General features: G+C 38.6%; 1 protein-coding gene across 2 annotated transcripts in view; it reads right to left on the bottom strand.

Annotated features, from left to right (window-relative positions):
- Positions 1 to 17,030, bottom strand: part of LOC148353279 (neuropilin-2-like) — a 175,978-nt gene extending 158,948 nt beyond the window's left edge. For both annotated transcript variants that reach the window (XM_088353589.1, XM_088353590.1), the window contains exon 1: positions 16,456 to 17,030. In XM_088353589.1, the coding sequence (XP_088209715.1) occupies positions 16,456 to 16,531 (76 nt within the window). In that variant the 5' untranslated portion in view covers positions 16,532 to 17,030. The remainder of the gene's footprint in view (positions 1 to 16,455) is intronic.
- Positions 17,031 to 17,540: the final 510 nt, after the last annotated feature.

Raw genomic sequence — 17,540 nt, 5'->3', positions numbered from 1 at the left:
CTTTTCCTTCCCCTTGAAACTCACTCACTTGGGACCCATTGGGTCCCGACCCACCAGTTGAGAACCAATGCTCGATAAAAAGCTGTGTTGGGACCACATTTGCGATTAAGGCACAAACCAACTGTGGAACATTGACCATCACATTGTGGTTCTACATTGCTAAACTGCAACCACACACACACTCACACGTATCCTCTCCACAGCATAAGTAGTGGTAAACGGTGCTAAGCAGTCTAGCAGGGATATAAGATGGGTCGTTGCATTATTTATGTCCCTCTGACACATTTTGCATTTCCGCCTGATGACACCGATTCAGCAGCTTTTGTACACACTCACCACACCTAGAATGCATGCGTCGGAAAACGTGAGGGCTCACAATATACACAGCAACACACATGCTTATCTTCGAGAACTGAATTATTTCTTGAGGCTACAAGCTAATTTTCCAACTCTCTTCATAAGCTTCAAAACACATTAATTTTTCCTCTCAGAGATCATTTTCCACCTTCTTCATCAATTTGCTATCCTGAAAGCACTATGTAAATGTTTTGATGGTGGTCCGACTTAAGTTTCCATTGGCCAGAACCCAGTTTATACATGCGTGCGTGTGTGTCTGTGAGGTTATGAGTTATTTTTTCTGTGTGTGTATCAATAGCTGTGTTTTTCGTAAAAGATTTTGTACATTTTGTACAACTGGTAAAACCTGTGATATTAGAAACACATGAAAATGACCAAATTATATTAATACCACATTGTATCACTTCCTGGCATTCGGAACTTTGATAACTGGTTTTATTCCTACCTTATACAGACTGACCTCTCTTTGTAATTATGGAAGCTTGTTCCTCCAATACCCAAGTTAAACGTGGAGTTCCCCAAGGTTCCACTTTAGGGCCCATGCTTTTTAATCTGTAAATGCTGCCCCTTTTGAAAGTCATCAGGAGAAACTGAGTCTTTTTACATAGGTATGCAGACTTCAATTTCAGTGCCAAATATGCTATTTGCCCAACATAGAGCACAGATAGAATGACATCTTGTTCACAGAGTGCAATATGCAAGACGACAACAAGCAGTACCATGCGGTGTTCCCTGAGGACACAGGTCCTATAGATACCCTTTTAAAATGAATTTGAAATCTTAAGTCATGGATGGCAGAAAACTCCCTACTGCTTAACTAGGACAAAGAGAGGTCTTAGTCATCGGTCCTGAAAGTCATAGAAACTTTTTCCAAAACTACAAGATTTTAGATGTGCATATTGTTTTAAACATGTGGTCGTTATTTTTCACTCAGAGCTCAAATTTAACCCACTTATCTTTTTTTTCTAAAATGGGGTTTTATCATCCAAAGAAGGGTTCGGGCACCTTTGGCTCAGGAGCCATATATGGCTCTTTTTATTACAACTTGTGCAATTATTTAATGTCTCTAGCAAACAAAGTCAAATAATTTGATTAAGTGAGTTGTAGGTACGGACAGACCTACACACAGCGCGCGTGCACTCTTTCACCTTTTCTTAGTGCCGCCTGCATTGAAAATAAATGCGTTGGTATCCTCGATTGTAGTATTTTGTGACATGGTTTTATATCTTCTCGTTTTGATTATTGTATTGCCCTGGTTTCCGCTTTTCCCCAAATGAACAAATCATACCATATGTTCATGGGAAGATGAGAAGTGCAGCAAATAAACTTCTGCAATGTCTATATTGGATAATGCCCAGTTGGATTTTAGTCATCCAAACTGAGACACCTAAAGAATGAGCAGAGGAGAGAAGAAAGGCAGAACACAGAGCAAAAAAGTGAGCAATTCCAGAGCATCTGTCTTTCATCATGCAAAAGGGGAAAGTCAGCAGCTCCCTGAACAAAAAAGGCAAGTTTGAACATTAATGCACAAATAAGACGCCTTTGCACAGTATGTACACATCTAGATTACTGCCTTAGATCAAAAGGGATTTCGTTTCAAATTATTTAATAATTCACTGCCCGTGAAAGCTGTAGACAAGGTACGGGCAAAATCTATGGCCCGCAGGCCACATTTGACCCATTCGACGTTTTCACCTGGTACGTCAAATAATAATGTTAAACATATAATGAGAATGTGTTTAAAACAGTCAAAAAAAACAAATACTTCTGTTAAAAATATGTTGATATGGTGAGCAGCACGGCGGCGCAGTGGTTAGAGCGTGTGCAGGCACAGTTCTAAGGTCCAGCTACCGGAATTCCTGTGCAAAGTTTTTATTTTCTCCCCATGCTTGCGTGGGTTTCCTCCGGGCACTCTGGTTTCCTCCCACATTCCAAAGACATGCATTTCAGGTGGATTGGCCGGTCCAAATTGTCCTTAGGTGTGAATGAGTGAGCGAGTTGTCTGTCCCTGTGTGCCCTGCGACTGGCTGGCCACCCTGCCCACTGCCCGATGATTGCTGAGATGGGCTCCAGCACCCCGCGACCCTACTGAGGATAAGCGGTGCAGCTAATGAGATAAAATGAGATGTTGATATGGTGCCATTCTTGTGTCTCCAACATTTAAATGGCTGGCTTCATTTTTCTTTACTTCCCATTTTTACACTATTTTTATTCTATTGATGAAGATATTTATCAAATTTGATGAGTTTGGCCTTTTAAGTTTTTCATCCATACTATCAAATGTAGTGCTTTAACAAGTTGCATAATTAATTACTATACCTTAAGTCTGAACTGTTAAAAAAATAATAAAATAATGTGATTAAATTGTTTATTTATTAGTAAAAACTATATATACAGAAAACATACTTGTTTGTCTATTCATGTTGTTGCTGCTCTTCAAAACAGACATGTATTTGTCATTTCATATTTTAGCCCGAATGTAAATAAAAATGTTTTTTTAAAGATATTTTTTCTAAATGTCCAAAATAGATAGATATCTATTTGAAATTGCTGTGAAAATATGAAAAATTGGATAGGCCTTCATTATTGTTTGTTTGGGTTATTGCATGTATCATATTGCCGGGATATCGAATTCAAGACTGTATCAATAGATAGAGAAAAGGAAATCAATATATTTTTTTCCTTTCAGCCCTTTTGGCAAATGTTTTAACCCAGTGCGGCCATGACTAAAAAGTCTTCCCTCCACTACTGTAGATGTCATTCACTGCCATTGACAGCTTAAAAGATTATTCAACCGTGAATGAATTGATTTCCGCTTCAGATTTATTAAAAAAACAAACCTAGACCCTGTTTTAACAATATTCTACTGACCAAAAAGAAAATAGAGTCCCACTTGCTTATCCCATATCCCAGCTAAGGGAATCCAGACAAGTGAAATACAGATTACTGTGCAACTAGCGTATAAGTGAAGAATGAGAAGCTGAAACACTAAAGAGATTTCCCCGCCATAGCAGAGCCAACAGAAAAAAAAGGTTAGTAAGGTTTCCTAATCTGAGCAAGGGAAAGCGCTGAGGTGTGGAGAAAGAGACACAAACTGCTATTAAAGGAGAGGTGGAGGGCCGTGAAAGAGGGAAAACAACTGGAGGATTCAGCGTGACGGGAGCAAGAGAAAGGAAAACAACCTGTGGCCTCGCAGGGTGCCTCATCTAAAGGGACTGCAGAAGGGCAACACACATTCATAAAATCACGCGGAGATTGAGGGTTTTTGAATGACGGTACGCAGATACCTATATGTAGACAGTCGGCATAATGGATAAGTCCCACAGACTCGGTTTGATGTTATCATGGGTCTACGCTAATTTGGTTAAATGTTCAAAGAATCTGTAAGGTATGTTTTTTTGTGACTTTGCAGTTTATTCCTAAGTTATTATTAAAATTGATATAGTAAAGCGGCGCGCAGAAATGCAGCGGCTCACATCCAGTGCTTTTTTTGTGCAGCTACTATATGTTTGTCTTCGGATTCGATCCACACATACATCAACGCTACACCACTACACCCGACAGGAAACAAAAACTATTGCTATGGCTACGGAACTCTCATAGCTACCATAAGAGCTAATATCTCACCAACACCAGATCCATTACCCATGAAATGGATGACCTGGAGCTACACCTCATAGAAAACTGACTGTTTTATTTTAATCATCACAGAGACGTGGCTCAAGCCAATGCTAGCGTGTACCTAGCCGGCCACTCTCTACATCCCTTCTTGCACTAAAGGAGAAGCCTTCCATTTTTCTTGTACTATTGTATAATAACAATAAAGACCATTCATTAATTCATACTGTTACCTGGTGAGCGGAGGCCAGAGCCACAAACCTCAGTTCCAATGCGCCTATCGGTAATAGTGGACAGACGGCATAAACCCTTGGTGAAAATATTGCCCAATTTCCCCGCCGAAATGAGCTCCAAAGAAAGCCCTTAGTGTCCCTGAAAGCCTGGTCAGAAAAAGTGCACCCTTATACTGTGAGTAGAGGGCAGAGTAATAAACGCAATGCGACCTTCAGGGATGGCCCGGGAATGCTAAAACGCCTTGCCTATGATAGTTCGCTGGCTCAAACGAGTCCGAGAGATCGCCTTACCCCTACACCACAGGCTTTTTTCAAGCGCGTATTTGTCTTGTTTGTACATTAGTGAACATTTGTTCTCGTAAATAAGCTCTTTGATCGCCATATTTTAAATGTCAATTACAATAATATTGAGGTAAATTTACCATCTTACTCCCAACCGAAGGGGTCACCACTTGTTGGGTTTTCTGAAAGTTGTCAAGTGAAAAAAAGAAAGAATGCAAACACCCCCAGCACCCCCCACACAGACACACGCACACACATTGGTCCCCGCCAATACCAAGGACTAGCGAACATTAGAATAACAACAGTGTGCTAATGACATGATAACCATAATTAGAACATCCTAGTGGACTCTCTAATTGTCCTCCCTGTTCAACAAATGAAAGTGTGGGCGGGGGGCGGACGAGAAAAAATCCGCCGAAGGTTGAACAGCTCGATGATGGTCTGCTCGAGGCATCTGCAACAGGTTGTGAGACAGAAGCTGTGTTCATGCGTCCACACGGAGCCCAGAACATTAGGGATTGGCTGCACAACCTAATGAGATGCAGCACCGGAAATTTGGCCTCGGGCTACACTTTCTCTATCGCACGTGCATTAGGTGAGGAATAAAAAGTGGGCTTGTGGCACTTCATTTGTAGAGCAAGCACTATACAAGACCCTTTTTTATCATAGCCTTGTACATATCTTGTGCCGCAGGACAGTTATTCTTCCTTTTTTTCCTCTGCCCTAACCCAGACCAATCAGGGGCCGGCTCCCATACACGCACATGCGACTGTCTAAAGTAAATGCGACGATAGTTCTACCCATTTCACATTACCTGTCGTCGGGAGTCATTAGGTGACTCCCCCATTACAACCCCTAATGCCAAGGTAGGCAATGAGTACCAATGATTTAAGTCTTATGTATGACTCAGCCTAAGCACGAACCGGTGACCTCCCAGTCTCGAGGCGGGCACCCTACCACAAGGCCACCAAGCTGGTCTGCCAAAAGTCTTATATTACTCTTAAGGTACAAGCAAGAAAAATAAAAAGCTAATGTGCGGGTCAGCAACCAACGGCTCAGGAGCCCATTTGTCTTCTCTTGGGTGTATCATGCATTTCTTATTGGGTTTAAGTCTGGCATTAACCCATGATGCATTGAGTTAGAACTGGGGTTTTTTTTTAGAGTCAAGGGAAGTTAGGTTATCGAGTTAGGGTTAGTTATGAGTGCATCAAAATAATGCAATGGCATTCAGTAGCAACATATTTCTTAAATAAGTTGAGAAAAAGATAGGACTGCTCATTTTTCTATACATAGGCAAGATATTTATGTTTTCCTTGAGATGATGGAACTCAAATTTGCATCGTAAGAGGGAAAGTGGTCAATCTTAATGTGTCTTAATTGTTGACACTGTAAGTCATGGAACTGTTAAATTTGACTTGCTTAATGTGGTTGGTTCAAAATCCCTGACTGTGTTTTGGATTTAGCACAGGAGTGAAAGTGAGCAGTTTACTGCACACGTGTCTCCACTCAGCTATCACTGTACTCTCTTCTCTTTGCTCTTATTTCGCAGTTGCCCCTCACGTTTGCTCCGGGCACCGCCGTTCTCTGCTTTCTTTTTTAAAGCTCTCCGCTTTCACTTGCTCCCTCCATGCATTTTTCCATCTGTGACTTTTCCCCGGCATGCTCTCGTTTTGTTTTTTACTGCTTCACAGTTTTGGAATGTTTAACAGGCATTTTTTGGCACGATCTGCATTGCACAATAGAGAAACTGATATTTGGATGAGTTTGTTTTTTTAGATGTAGTTCATTTCATTTTTATTTTTTTAATTGATCAATTATTGGTTTAGTGTAATTTTTTTAATTATTATTACCATATGGGAAATTAAATAAGGTACAAAATCCTATTCACTTTTCAGTTAACATGACATTGAAGTTGCGATTTACTTTGGTAATGATATGACCTCCCCTTTGGTAACTTTTATATCATTTTTGGTGGACAAAGAGTTCTTACCTCAGGAGAAGAACATTTTGCTATTTTTGAGGAATATTTGTTTTTTTTTCGGGGAGAGAAAAACTATAATACTATAGCAAAATGATCCAGTTTTAAGAATGGCAAAATGCATTTATTTTACATTACATGAGCCTAACCTAAAAGCAGCTGACACAATTGTCCGCTATCTTGCTGCTACATGTACCCATAAACCTTGAAAAGGGTGGGTATGTAGATTTATATTTATACAACCTCAGTAATATGTTAAAGTTCCCTAATTCCATTTGTTATTGTGTTCTCAACAACCTTCCCTCCCTCTCCCAAATCCCTTGCGAGAGCTCGTGACATGGATGGTTTGTGTTATTGATGGCCGATTGTTGCGCACACAGCATTTTGACTCAGACCAGCGTAACATTTAATTAATACAAGCAGCTACCACAGGGGAATAGTGGCCGGATATGTTCAACGCTGGCTGACAAAAGCAAGCTGTGCTCAAGAGTTGTTGTTTTTGGGGAAAGTGCTCCATAAATACTTTCTGACTGAACCGTAGTAAGAGTTGTTTGAAGTCACCAAAATATTGAAAACACTTCTCAGAAAAGTTAAAGCGCAACAATAAACATTTTATTCAGACTTCTACATTGTTTGCTAACAGTGAAGAAAAATAAAGTTTTACAGATATTTTGACAGTTGCGGCAAGTCAGGGCTTTCAAGGCCTTCCTCCCTGGCCTAAAAATATCTGAATCGTATAATGAAATCATATTTTGTCCATGAATACTAATTTAAAAATTCTATATTTTCTGTCAGCTGCTTCCAGAGGTATGGTTTCATGTTTAAGCATTTAACCAATAACATTTAAAACATTATTGTTACCAAGGTCAGAAATCTGCCCGAAGGCCTTAAGAAGCAGATCTGTAGGCCCTCCTCAGAATTAAGTGTGCGTATAAGGCTGTTGGTTTAGCTAGTCAGATTTTGACTTGGGGACGTCAAGTTCTTTTTGCAGGCGTGAGGAGACATCCGTGAGTGGGCAGTAATGGATAGAAGTCTAAAGTCTATTATTCTCTATGTTATAATAGCATTTTATTTTCAAGCTACAGTAAACTTTTAACTCATATAAACTTTTTACTATTTAATACTAAACAACTGTAATGTCAAGCATCTCAGAATCTCTAAAAAACACGCAAAAAATGTTAATTAAGAAAATTGACTTAGTGACTCAACAACAAATGAAATACAAGAATAAACTTTACCATTGTTATGTAAAAGACATCGCCACTGAAAAGACACAGGAAACATTTTATAAACATGTTTACAGATGTACAAAAAAGTTCAAATATAATTTTTTTTACCTTTTTCTACTTAACAAATTAAAGTCAATAACATGGAATCCCTGAACTGAAAAAGAGAGAAAACACATCTCGAAAGGAACCGGCACTTTTTTTGGCGGGGAGCCGGCTCCTGTCATTCACCTTGAAGAGCACTCTCATAGAGCAGGTTCGTTCGTGAATCACACATCAATAAAGTTCTTCACTGAAGGCCTAGGTGTGAAATACACAGTCCGCCCCTACATTTGGAATATGATTAGATACAGAGAATAGTTTCCACTCATCCGTTTACATTATTGGGGAAAATAATACACCCCATAGGAAATAACATGATTCAAAGGACCGAAGCAGAAACATCAAAAGAAAATACACTTTGACATAAAACTAAAAGATGAATGATTAATGGCATTCACAACAACACAAAATAATCTTGCATGGCACTGTAAAAGCATTAATCAACTCAAACTTGCTTGACTTATGTTTATGTTTTGATTAACTGCCTTCAAGACCTTCCAAGTCTTCTACCTTTTTAAAACCAAAAGAATCTGCCATCAGACACTGTTGTTCTACCCGCGTACCTGTAGGCACCTCACCCCCTCAAAACGCTCCTGACTTTCACTCCGCGTCAACCCCCGGCGTGTTTCATCATCTAGCGTATTTCGGCAGAAACGCAATAGAGGCAGACAGTCGGTCTTGAGTGGCCAATTACGGCCGTTTATCTCGCTTCCAGGCTCGTCCGCGATCAAACGGAATGGGGGAACAGGATCAAACAGCAAAGCTAAGAAATCTTTCTTCCGTTCGGTTCACTTCTCTTGGCAGTTCGCGTCGGCCTCTTTCTGTCTGGTTCCTTCCTGGCGCTACACTTCCATCCCTCTCCTCTCACTACAGATATGCGCATGCACGCATCTCATGAAATACCTTCTCCGACTTGTCTACTTTCAAGAGACAGCCGGAGCTGAGGTATTTGTTAAAGTTTACTGCTGAGGAAGCATCAACATGCATGTGAGCGGATTTGTCCCAGTAGGTGAGCCAATAAACGGTGGAAACAAGGAGGGAGATTCTAGTGAAACAAACAAAGGAAGGTTTCTGTAGTCATACTAAGAAAAACTACTCCGCAACCTTTAAAGTCAAACTGCCTTGGGGGTTGTTCATTCTGATGTGACCCAAAAGGATGAGGGTGGAAGAAAAGTGGAAGAGGCAGCCAGAAACTAGAAAGTTTATGCCAAGATATCAGCGAGCTTCGGGGAGCCCGTGATGCATGTGCTCAGTCAAACAAATAAACGGGACCAAAATAAAGGAAAATAAATGAAAAGCACCCTGCAGATGCAGCCTTGCTCGTCCAACTGCACTCCAACAACCCATTGCAGAGCAGAGGTGGACTGACTTGACCAGGGGTACTCAAATGCGAGCTTCATAGAAAATGAACAAGTCAAAATGTACTATCCACCACCAAAAATGGATCTTCACCAGCAGTCGAGCGTAAAAAAAAACCCTTACTAATTCGTGGATTTTAATGCTGACTATATTTCTTAATGCACGCTTAAAGAAATCTAAAAAGTTTATTAAAAAACCCTGTTAACACTTTACAGCTGAACTCAAATTATGCAAATACATTTATCTCTGTTTATTAATCCAAATTTCAACAAATCATGATGGTAATTGTATTAAAAGTATTTTTCTGTATTTATTTTCAAGGCATATTGATACTCTAACATCACTCAATTTACAATACATAAATGTAAATGCAAATGTAAATGTTACATTTAATTTGAACTCTCAATCATTGAATACTTATAAAATCATACTCAAAAAGAAAACCACTCGATTTTAATGATCTAAACCTTTCATCGACACTATTTGGTGTTCTCCGATTTGTTACTGAGTAATGTTGACATTCATGCCCACATGCTGCGTTTGATAGTTAGATGTTTACCCAAAACACAATGTAACTGGCATAAGCTTTACTGGGTACAATCAAAGTCAAACATACAGCCCGCAGGCCGGCTGTTGGATGATTTAACGTTTGACCATAAATTTTGAGTATGAAAAAAAGCGTCGTTTTCATCATAAGTTTTATTTATTTATTTGTTTTTTAATAGATTTAAACCAAATGCTCTCTCAGGCCGCTAGGAGGCAGTGTTGAGGTTGTATAGCATTGTGAGTTGGTTTGGGTGTAAAGCTGCATTTATTCAACTGGTAAAACAAAGCAGTTCACACATTAAAAACAAATCCAAACATTAAAATATTTTTTCTTCATTGTTTATGAATAAATGCTTCCATGCCAACCTCCTGACATTGAAAAGCGATAGTGGCTAACTTTTGCCAAAGCGGAAATCTCATGCTAATTGTTGGAGTGGTTTATTCATGCTCAAAGACTTAGTCTCAATTCAAAGTAAAACAAATGTATACAACAATACTAGTTCCGGAGTCAATATTTTTTTGCAGTGTTTATAATTTAAAAAGTGGTAATTTACTTTAAAAAGCAGTTGTTAAGGGGCGTAAAGCGGTAGTCTAACGCTTAAATGGGTAGTGTAGGTAGGTATACAAATGTGTTGTGTTTAGAAAATATCCCCTGTCATCCATGATCATAGTATGTAGGATTGGTTACTAACACTGGAAAACAAAGTTAAATAATTATGGAATGCCAAATATAACCGAACTAGTTTGACATCCCTGCTTTACACACATGATCTATTCCTAATAACTGAATACATATTCTTAAAATTAGCCCATCAATTATACTTCTCCAATGTGCTTTTCAAGGTTGACAGAGTCTAATTCAACCTAAACAACCTAATAATTACAACCAATAATAACTTAATAACAACAACATTTCAACAAAATAGTGATATCTTAACTGTTTTTATTGTAGACATGAATATAAAACTGTTATCCCCTGGCACTTATTAGTGATAAAGAAGTAGCTCTCAGCTTTAAAAAGGTTAGTGGCCCCTGCTATTGAACAATGGGCCATCATGTGTGTGTAAGTTTTTTTAAGACAGCTTTAAGCTACTTGCTCTGTTATCTAAATTAGGGTACACACAAACTGATAAAAAGGTCAAATCCCCAGCACTCATCCCATGGTGTGGGGCACCTGAATTAATACGACGTCCCCAATCTGCTCAGCCGAGCCAACGTAGACTAATCGTAAAAGTTAAGCCCGTTCAATCATTTACTAGGATAAAACGTGTGAGTGGTTGACACCGAGTTTGGCCAAACCTTGAACTAAAACGGTAGTGTACAGAGACACCACTTCGCGCTTCGGTTAGCGCTGGTTGACTGCTTCACGGATTCTTATCGTGCATTGTATTCTGCATTCTGATCAGATCAACAGAGGAAGAGGCTTTCTATTGCTAACAAAATTGGACCTCTCCACCCGCTAAACCTTATCAGGAGCCACATGTGGTTCTTTGGCGCTCCCCAGTGGCTCTCTGACGCTTTTTCAAAACAATTTGCTGAATGTAGGCCAGAACCAGAAGGTAAATGCTGTTTTCCATAATGGCCACAAGATGGTGGCAAAGTATAAAAAGAAAAGTGGATCGGGTCCAAAAATCATAAAATTGTGCAATAAAAAAAGCTAAATAATAAAAACTGACAATATAGAAATAATTTCTAACAAGAAGTAGAGCACTAAATCTGATTTGTTTTGATAAATACATATTTAAAAAGATATCTATCTATCTATCTATCTATCTATCTATCTATCTATCTATCTATCTATCTATCTATCTATCTATCTATCTATCTATCTATCTATCTATCTATCTATCAAATCCCTCGAGAGGGGTGACCCACAGCAAGACAAACACATACAAAAACAAAGAAAATAAAAAAAGGAAAAGGTAGCAAAAAAACTACAATTAAAAAGCAGTTTGCTGTCTGGCCAAATGTTGTACACAAGGTTTGTACTTGTGCTTAAAATCCTTAAAAATGTTTGAATTTTATTGTTGTCTTTTCAAGGCTGAAAAGTGCTTGATTTTTTGGATGAAGTGATTGTAAATGCTTGAAATTTTTGCCATGTTACTCAACAAGTCTCCTTGAAAATTACACCAACATTTCCCTTTGGTGGCTTTGATCTGCCATTGAATTTCTTCTTCCCTCGTGATTAACGGTAGCTGGCATTAGTTTGTACAGCATTGTCTTATGTAGCGTCATTGCCGCCTACAAAATCAAAGACTTCAAAAACAACGAATTACTTGTGTGTATTTTGCTGTGGTTTTTTTTATGCTGAAAGAGGTAAGCTGCAGAGACGCAGTTGTGTTATGAACTTATGCATTTGCAGAGTAAAGCTTGCACGGCTATAACAAGATGCCGTTCAGAGGGAATTTCAGACTAGCTACTGTATCTAAGACAGCCAAGTCCTCTGGGAACTTTTGAATCTCAGGTGGTACCACAAAGACATGTAACAATACAAATGTAACAATGAAACTCATCACCCAGGCCCAACAGCTTCTGATGAAGATTTAGTCTTTCCTATTTCAATTTTCAATTTCACACAAGAAAAAACTCCTGGAACCCCACCAAATGTATACCACAAATAAAATTAAACTTGGCATGATTTCCACTAATAAACACCAACTTTTAGAGCAATTGAAACAGGGATGGGTGATTATATATATATATATATATATATATGTATATATTATTTATATTTATACATTTTCTGACAATGTGGTACGAATGTTAACTAATCTTATGCAATGTGAGTATATTTTTGTGAGTATATTTTTTACAAATTAGATACAATTATAAAATTAGCAACATAAATCGAATAAGTGACATTTTCTGACAATGGGGTAAAATGATCATTTATTTGTTGTAAAGAGAGAGGAGTTTAGCTATAAATCGAAGTGAAAATATTATATAATTACAAAAAAGCATAATTTTCTTGTTTTGTTTTGCAACGCGAAAAATAAACGTAAATGACGTGAAAATACACTAATGGCACTGGATGAGTAAAAATAGAGAGTTTTTTTTTTTAACGTTTGTTTTTGAAGAACCAATCCTTCGGGGAGCAGTTGGTGATGATGATGGTGATGTGTTCAAGACTTCAAAAATCAATAGACATCCGATTAGGGAACATTCGCATCAGTTCCAAAGCTGCTGAGACGGAGCAAGATCCACACAATTGGGTGCAGATAAGAACTGAGATTTATGAGGTCTTAGACTTCCTCTTTCCTGATGAATTTATCTCTGCTGAATACAAGACACACCACAATGGCAATCCCTTGTCAAATCAACAGCATCACCGAGGTCCTCTTTTTAGTAATTCATTAACAAAGATGCACTCTTTTGCACGATGAAATCACTTTTACAACTTTCTAGAACAGTGGCTTTCAACTGCTCTGACTTCAGGACCCACCATCTTACCCTAATTACAAACTGTGACTCAAATCAAGAAAAATATTCCATTTAAATTTATTGAATGAAAGGATTGTCCAGTTTACAGCAGAGATTGTAGAAAATTGTCATTTTGTTCAATATACAAAATGACCAGCAAAACCAAAACGACTCAAAGTAGCATATATGACTGTATCTAATCCTACATTGCATATACAGTAAGCGAACCCCTAAAACTGCTTTAAAGTAGGCACATTCTAAAAGAAGTACTCACCCGAAATATTAAAAGATTGCCTAACTGAACAATGATTATTACTGAATCAAGAAAATAATCAAGATCCACAGACTGTTAAAAAAAGCTAAAAACAGAGCATTTTAACCCATTTATTGTACCTTCAAGCAGTTCTTCAATTGCAGACACTCGTACAGTATTTTCATATTTAGCAATCATTTTGTTTTACAACTCAATTGTTGTTGTCACTGTTTTCCACTTTCCCCCCTCTTAGTTGTAACTTTCTTGGCACCTATTAGTATGGGCAGAACAGGAAATTAAACAAACGAAATCACAGTCAAATGTGATGTAGTCCCTCTTACACACAATTGCGGCGATTAAGTGTACAGGAAGAAGAGAACGGGCAGGCTATTATCCCCATCTGTGTAATTGACCCTCCGGTTTTCTTTCTTCTTAGCATTATTTTGCCAGGGTAAAGGACTGCGAACCCCAGCAAACGGGTCGGCTATCGACTTTTATGTCCTGACCCACCAATTGAGAAACACTGTCCTCGAACATTCAACTTCAGTTAGCGGCAGGAAACTACAGACTAACACTAAAAGATCAATAAGATTGGATTGGGAATTAATCGTGATTTCATACATAAAGATATGCGTCAATTAATAAATTTTCCTCGTATTCTATACATTTTTTGGTCATTTTAAATTCTAGCAATTAACAAAGATTGTCAAATACACTGCTACGTATAATAATCAAAACTAAATGTGCTGAAGTGGAGAAAGAACAAAGAAAGATGCTGGAATCATTTTTGTGTTGTTTATTTGGCAAATACAATAAACTTGTTCACACAAATTATTTTTGATTTTAATTCTACATTAGGGGTCTCAAACTCGCAGCCCGGCAGGATGATATTTTGTAGCCCCCACCTTAATATGTACATTTATTGTAGAAGTTCAGTATGGATGTTAGCCGCAGGGAGTAGATTTCACCACTGTTGAACTGAAGCTTAAAAGACAGTGGATGCACAGTGGGTTTCTGCTGTAGTTGAACAATTTTAGCCGCTCGACCATGTTAATAAAACACAACATGGCTGTAATTATTTCTTGCTATGTCATGAAAGTTAAAAGTTCCCATATATCATTTTGTAAAAAGCCATAGATACAGTTGGTGTTCAGAAAATTGAAGGTTAAAGACACATATTAGAATGATGATAATTTGATAATTCAACTCACATATTTTTTTTCATCTTATTTTGTATTGATGTTTTTTCTAAAAAAAGATATTTGAGAGTGATATATTTTTATCAAACTTTATGCGGCCCAACTTCACGCAGACCCAAGTCCGGCGGCCCCAAGAAAATTACGTTTGAGCCCTCCGTTCTACATAGTCTGTTTTGCTGTGAGTTAATGGGGGCCGTGTTTTGGTTGTTTATTACCCCTTAATAAGAGTATCACAGTCATTAATACATGGAACATTAAATAAATAGAGAAACAAAATTGAGCAACTCCACTGTCTTTGCACGAAAAATTACTAGCAATATAAATAGTCCCCCAAACAACATCAAAACAGTTATTAATGGCAATGTTTACCTTGGGGGTCAGCAACCTGTGGTTCCGGAGTCACTTGTGGCTCTTTAGTGCTGCCCTAGTGGCTCCCTAGAGCTTTTTCAGAAATGATTGAAATTGGAAAAAGATGTGATAGGGAAACGTATATGTATTTTTGGTGGTGATTTTCTTTTGTAAAAGCATTAAATAATGAATGACTAACTTTGTTGAATGAATCAGTTTTCTTTAAATTCAAAAAGATGTTTTTAAAAAGGATTTTACTTTTTTTTTTTTTTTTTGTGGCTCCAGACGTATTTGTTTCTTTTGTCCGTTATGGTTCTTTCAAAATTTTGAGATGCCGACCCCTGGTTTATCCCCGCCCTCTGCTGTAACAGTTGGGAGAAGCCCCCTGTTCTGCATGGTCTGGTTTGCTGTGAGTAGTTAGGTGCATAGTTTCTGTAAGGTTTATTGTCGCTCAATAAGGGGTATTGCGATTATCGATAAGAGGAACTATTGGCTGACATTGACAGGTATGCATAGGCCTTTAATAGAAAAAAAATGAAGAAATCAAGAGAAACAAAATCAAGCAACTCCGCTGTCCTTACACAGAAAATGACTAGCAATATAAATTGTCCCCAAAACAACATCAAACCAGCTTTTTTGCTGTGAGTGTGCCGTATTGTATTTGCAAGGTTTATTAATGCTTAATAAAGAGAAATGCGATCGTTAATAAGGGGATTAATTGGCTGAGGTTAACAGGTATGCACATCATTGGAATAAAAGAAATCAAAGGGAACAAATTCAAGCAACTGCGCTGCCTTAACACCGAAAATTACTTGCAATATAATTAGTCCCCAAAACAACATCAAACCGGCTGTTTTGCTGTGAGTAAATAGGTGCCGCGTTGCGCTTCTAAGGTTTATTGTTACTTAATAAGTGAATTTGCAATCATTAATAGGGGGATCAATTGGCTGAGATTGACAAGTATGCATATAATAGGGGAGGGGGGGTCGAGAAAAGCTAATTTAAGCAACTCCGCTGCTTTACACGGAAAATGACTTGCAATTTAAATAGTCCCCCCCAAAAAAAACACCAAACCAGCTGTTTTGCTGTGAATGTGCTGTGTTGTGTTTGCAAGGTTTATTAATTCTTAATAAGGAGAATTGCAATCGTTAATAAGGGGATTAATTGGCTGAGGTAAACAGGTATGCATATAATTGGAAAAAAAAGAAAACGAGGGAAACAAATTTAAGCAACTCCACCGCCTTCACACGCGAAATAACTTTCAATATTATTAGTACGCCAAATAACATCAAAGTGGCTGTTTTGCTGTGAGTAAATATGTGTCGTGTTTTGTTTGTAAGGTTTATTATTGCCTAATAATGGGAATTGGTATCATTAATAAGCATAGCAATTGGCTGAGATTGATAGGTAAGCATATATTAAAAAAATAAGTCAATAGAAAAACAAATTAAGAAACTCCACTGCATTTACACGTAATATAACAATTAAACATCCCCCTACAAAAACATCAAGCCGCTGATATGGCAATGTTTACCTCCATCCTCAGCTGTGACGGCTAGAGTTGGCAAAAGTGTGAATGCGCACACGCACAACCATGCTGACGAATCCATCTTCTGGACTCCAACCGGTCCCCAAACTCTGCTCCTGTCTTCTATTTGTTATTCCGATCGTTTCGTATGGTCCAAAAAACACACACGCACAAATGCCGCTTCACAGTTTAAATAATGTCAGTGAGCAACCGCGCGTCTTCTCTCGCGGGCGATGATCTCCCCAAAGTGCCCAATATCCATTTTCTCTCAATGCGTAAAAACACGAGGTGAGATTGTGTTTATGTGTCCACTTCACATTGAAAACACGCGGCCAAGTTTGTGGAAACGTGCTCTTAGTAAACAAACTCCGCTTGGGTCAAAAGATCGTAAAACGCGTGCACGCAAGCCACTTAAAAACGCCCGTAAAATGAAAAAAATCCCAAAACAGAGAAAAAAGGAGTCCAAATGATGGCGCGTATTAAAGAGAAAAAGCCGTGAAAAGAGGCGATCTCTTTCGTCCGTCTCGTCACCGCGTGCGTAAAAAGCGGAGAGAAGCGAAATCGGTAGAGGCTCGTCGGCGTCCTCCTTCCAACTGACAGTCCGTGCCTTCTCCCTTCTGGTCTCTCTCCTCCTCTTCAGTCTCTCGATCTCGCTTGGCCTCCCCCTTCCCCGTCCCCCCCTATCACCTTCTCTCTCTCTTTCTCTCTTCTTCCTTCCCCTTCTGTGACATCCAGCCGGAGCTCGGTGCGGTGCGTGCGCCAAGCGTGTATCGGATTACAGTGCGAGAACCCCGGCCACAGTCAGACCCTCTCCCCTGATTAGTGAGGGGTTTAATCCCCATGCCCAGCGGCGATTTTAGATTCAGAGCTTTGGGGGTGCTGAGCACCCAGAGTGTCTGGCTGGTTATTATTATTTATTTTATATATCTTTTTTCATTTCACTTAAAGCGATTTAGGATCATTCAACACTGTTCCATACCTGTCAACCTCCACGACTCCATGCCATTACAAAATGTTGTATAAAATAATCTTACACCATATATTTTTTTTCAAACGTGTTTATTAATGTAGTTTAACATGTTATATTGTAC

This window comes from Urocampus carinirostris, chromosome 14 (assembly GCF_059441175.1).
Source record: "Urocampus carinirostris isolate Australia breed hairy pipefish chromosome 14, RoL_Ucar_1.0, whole genome shotgun sequence".
Lineage (NCBI taxonomy): Eukaryota > Metazoa > Chordata > Actinopteri > Syngnathiformes > Syngnathidae > Urocampus > Urocampus carinirostris.
This window is presented reverse-complemented; position numbering and strand designations above follow the sequence as displayed.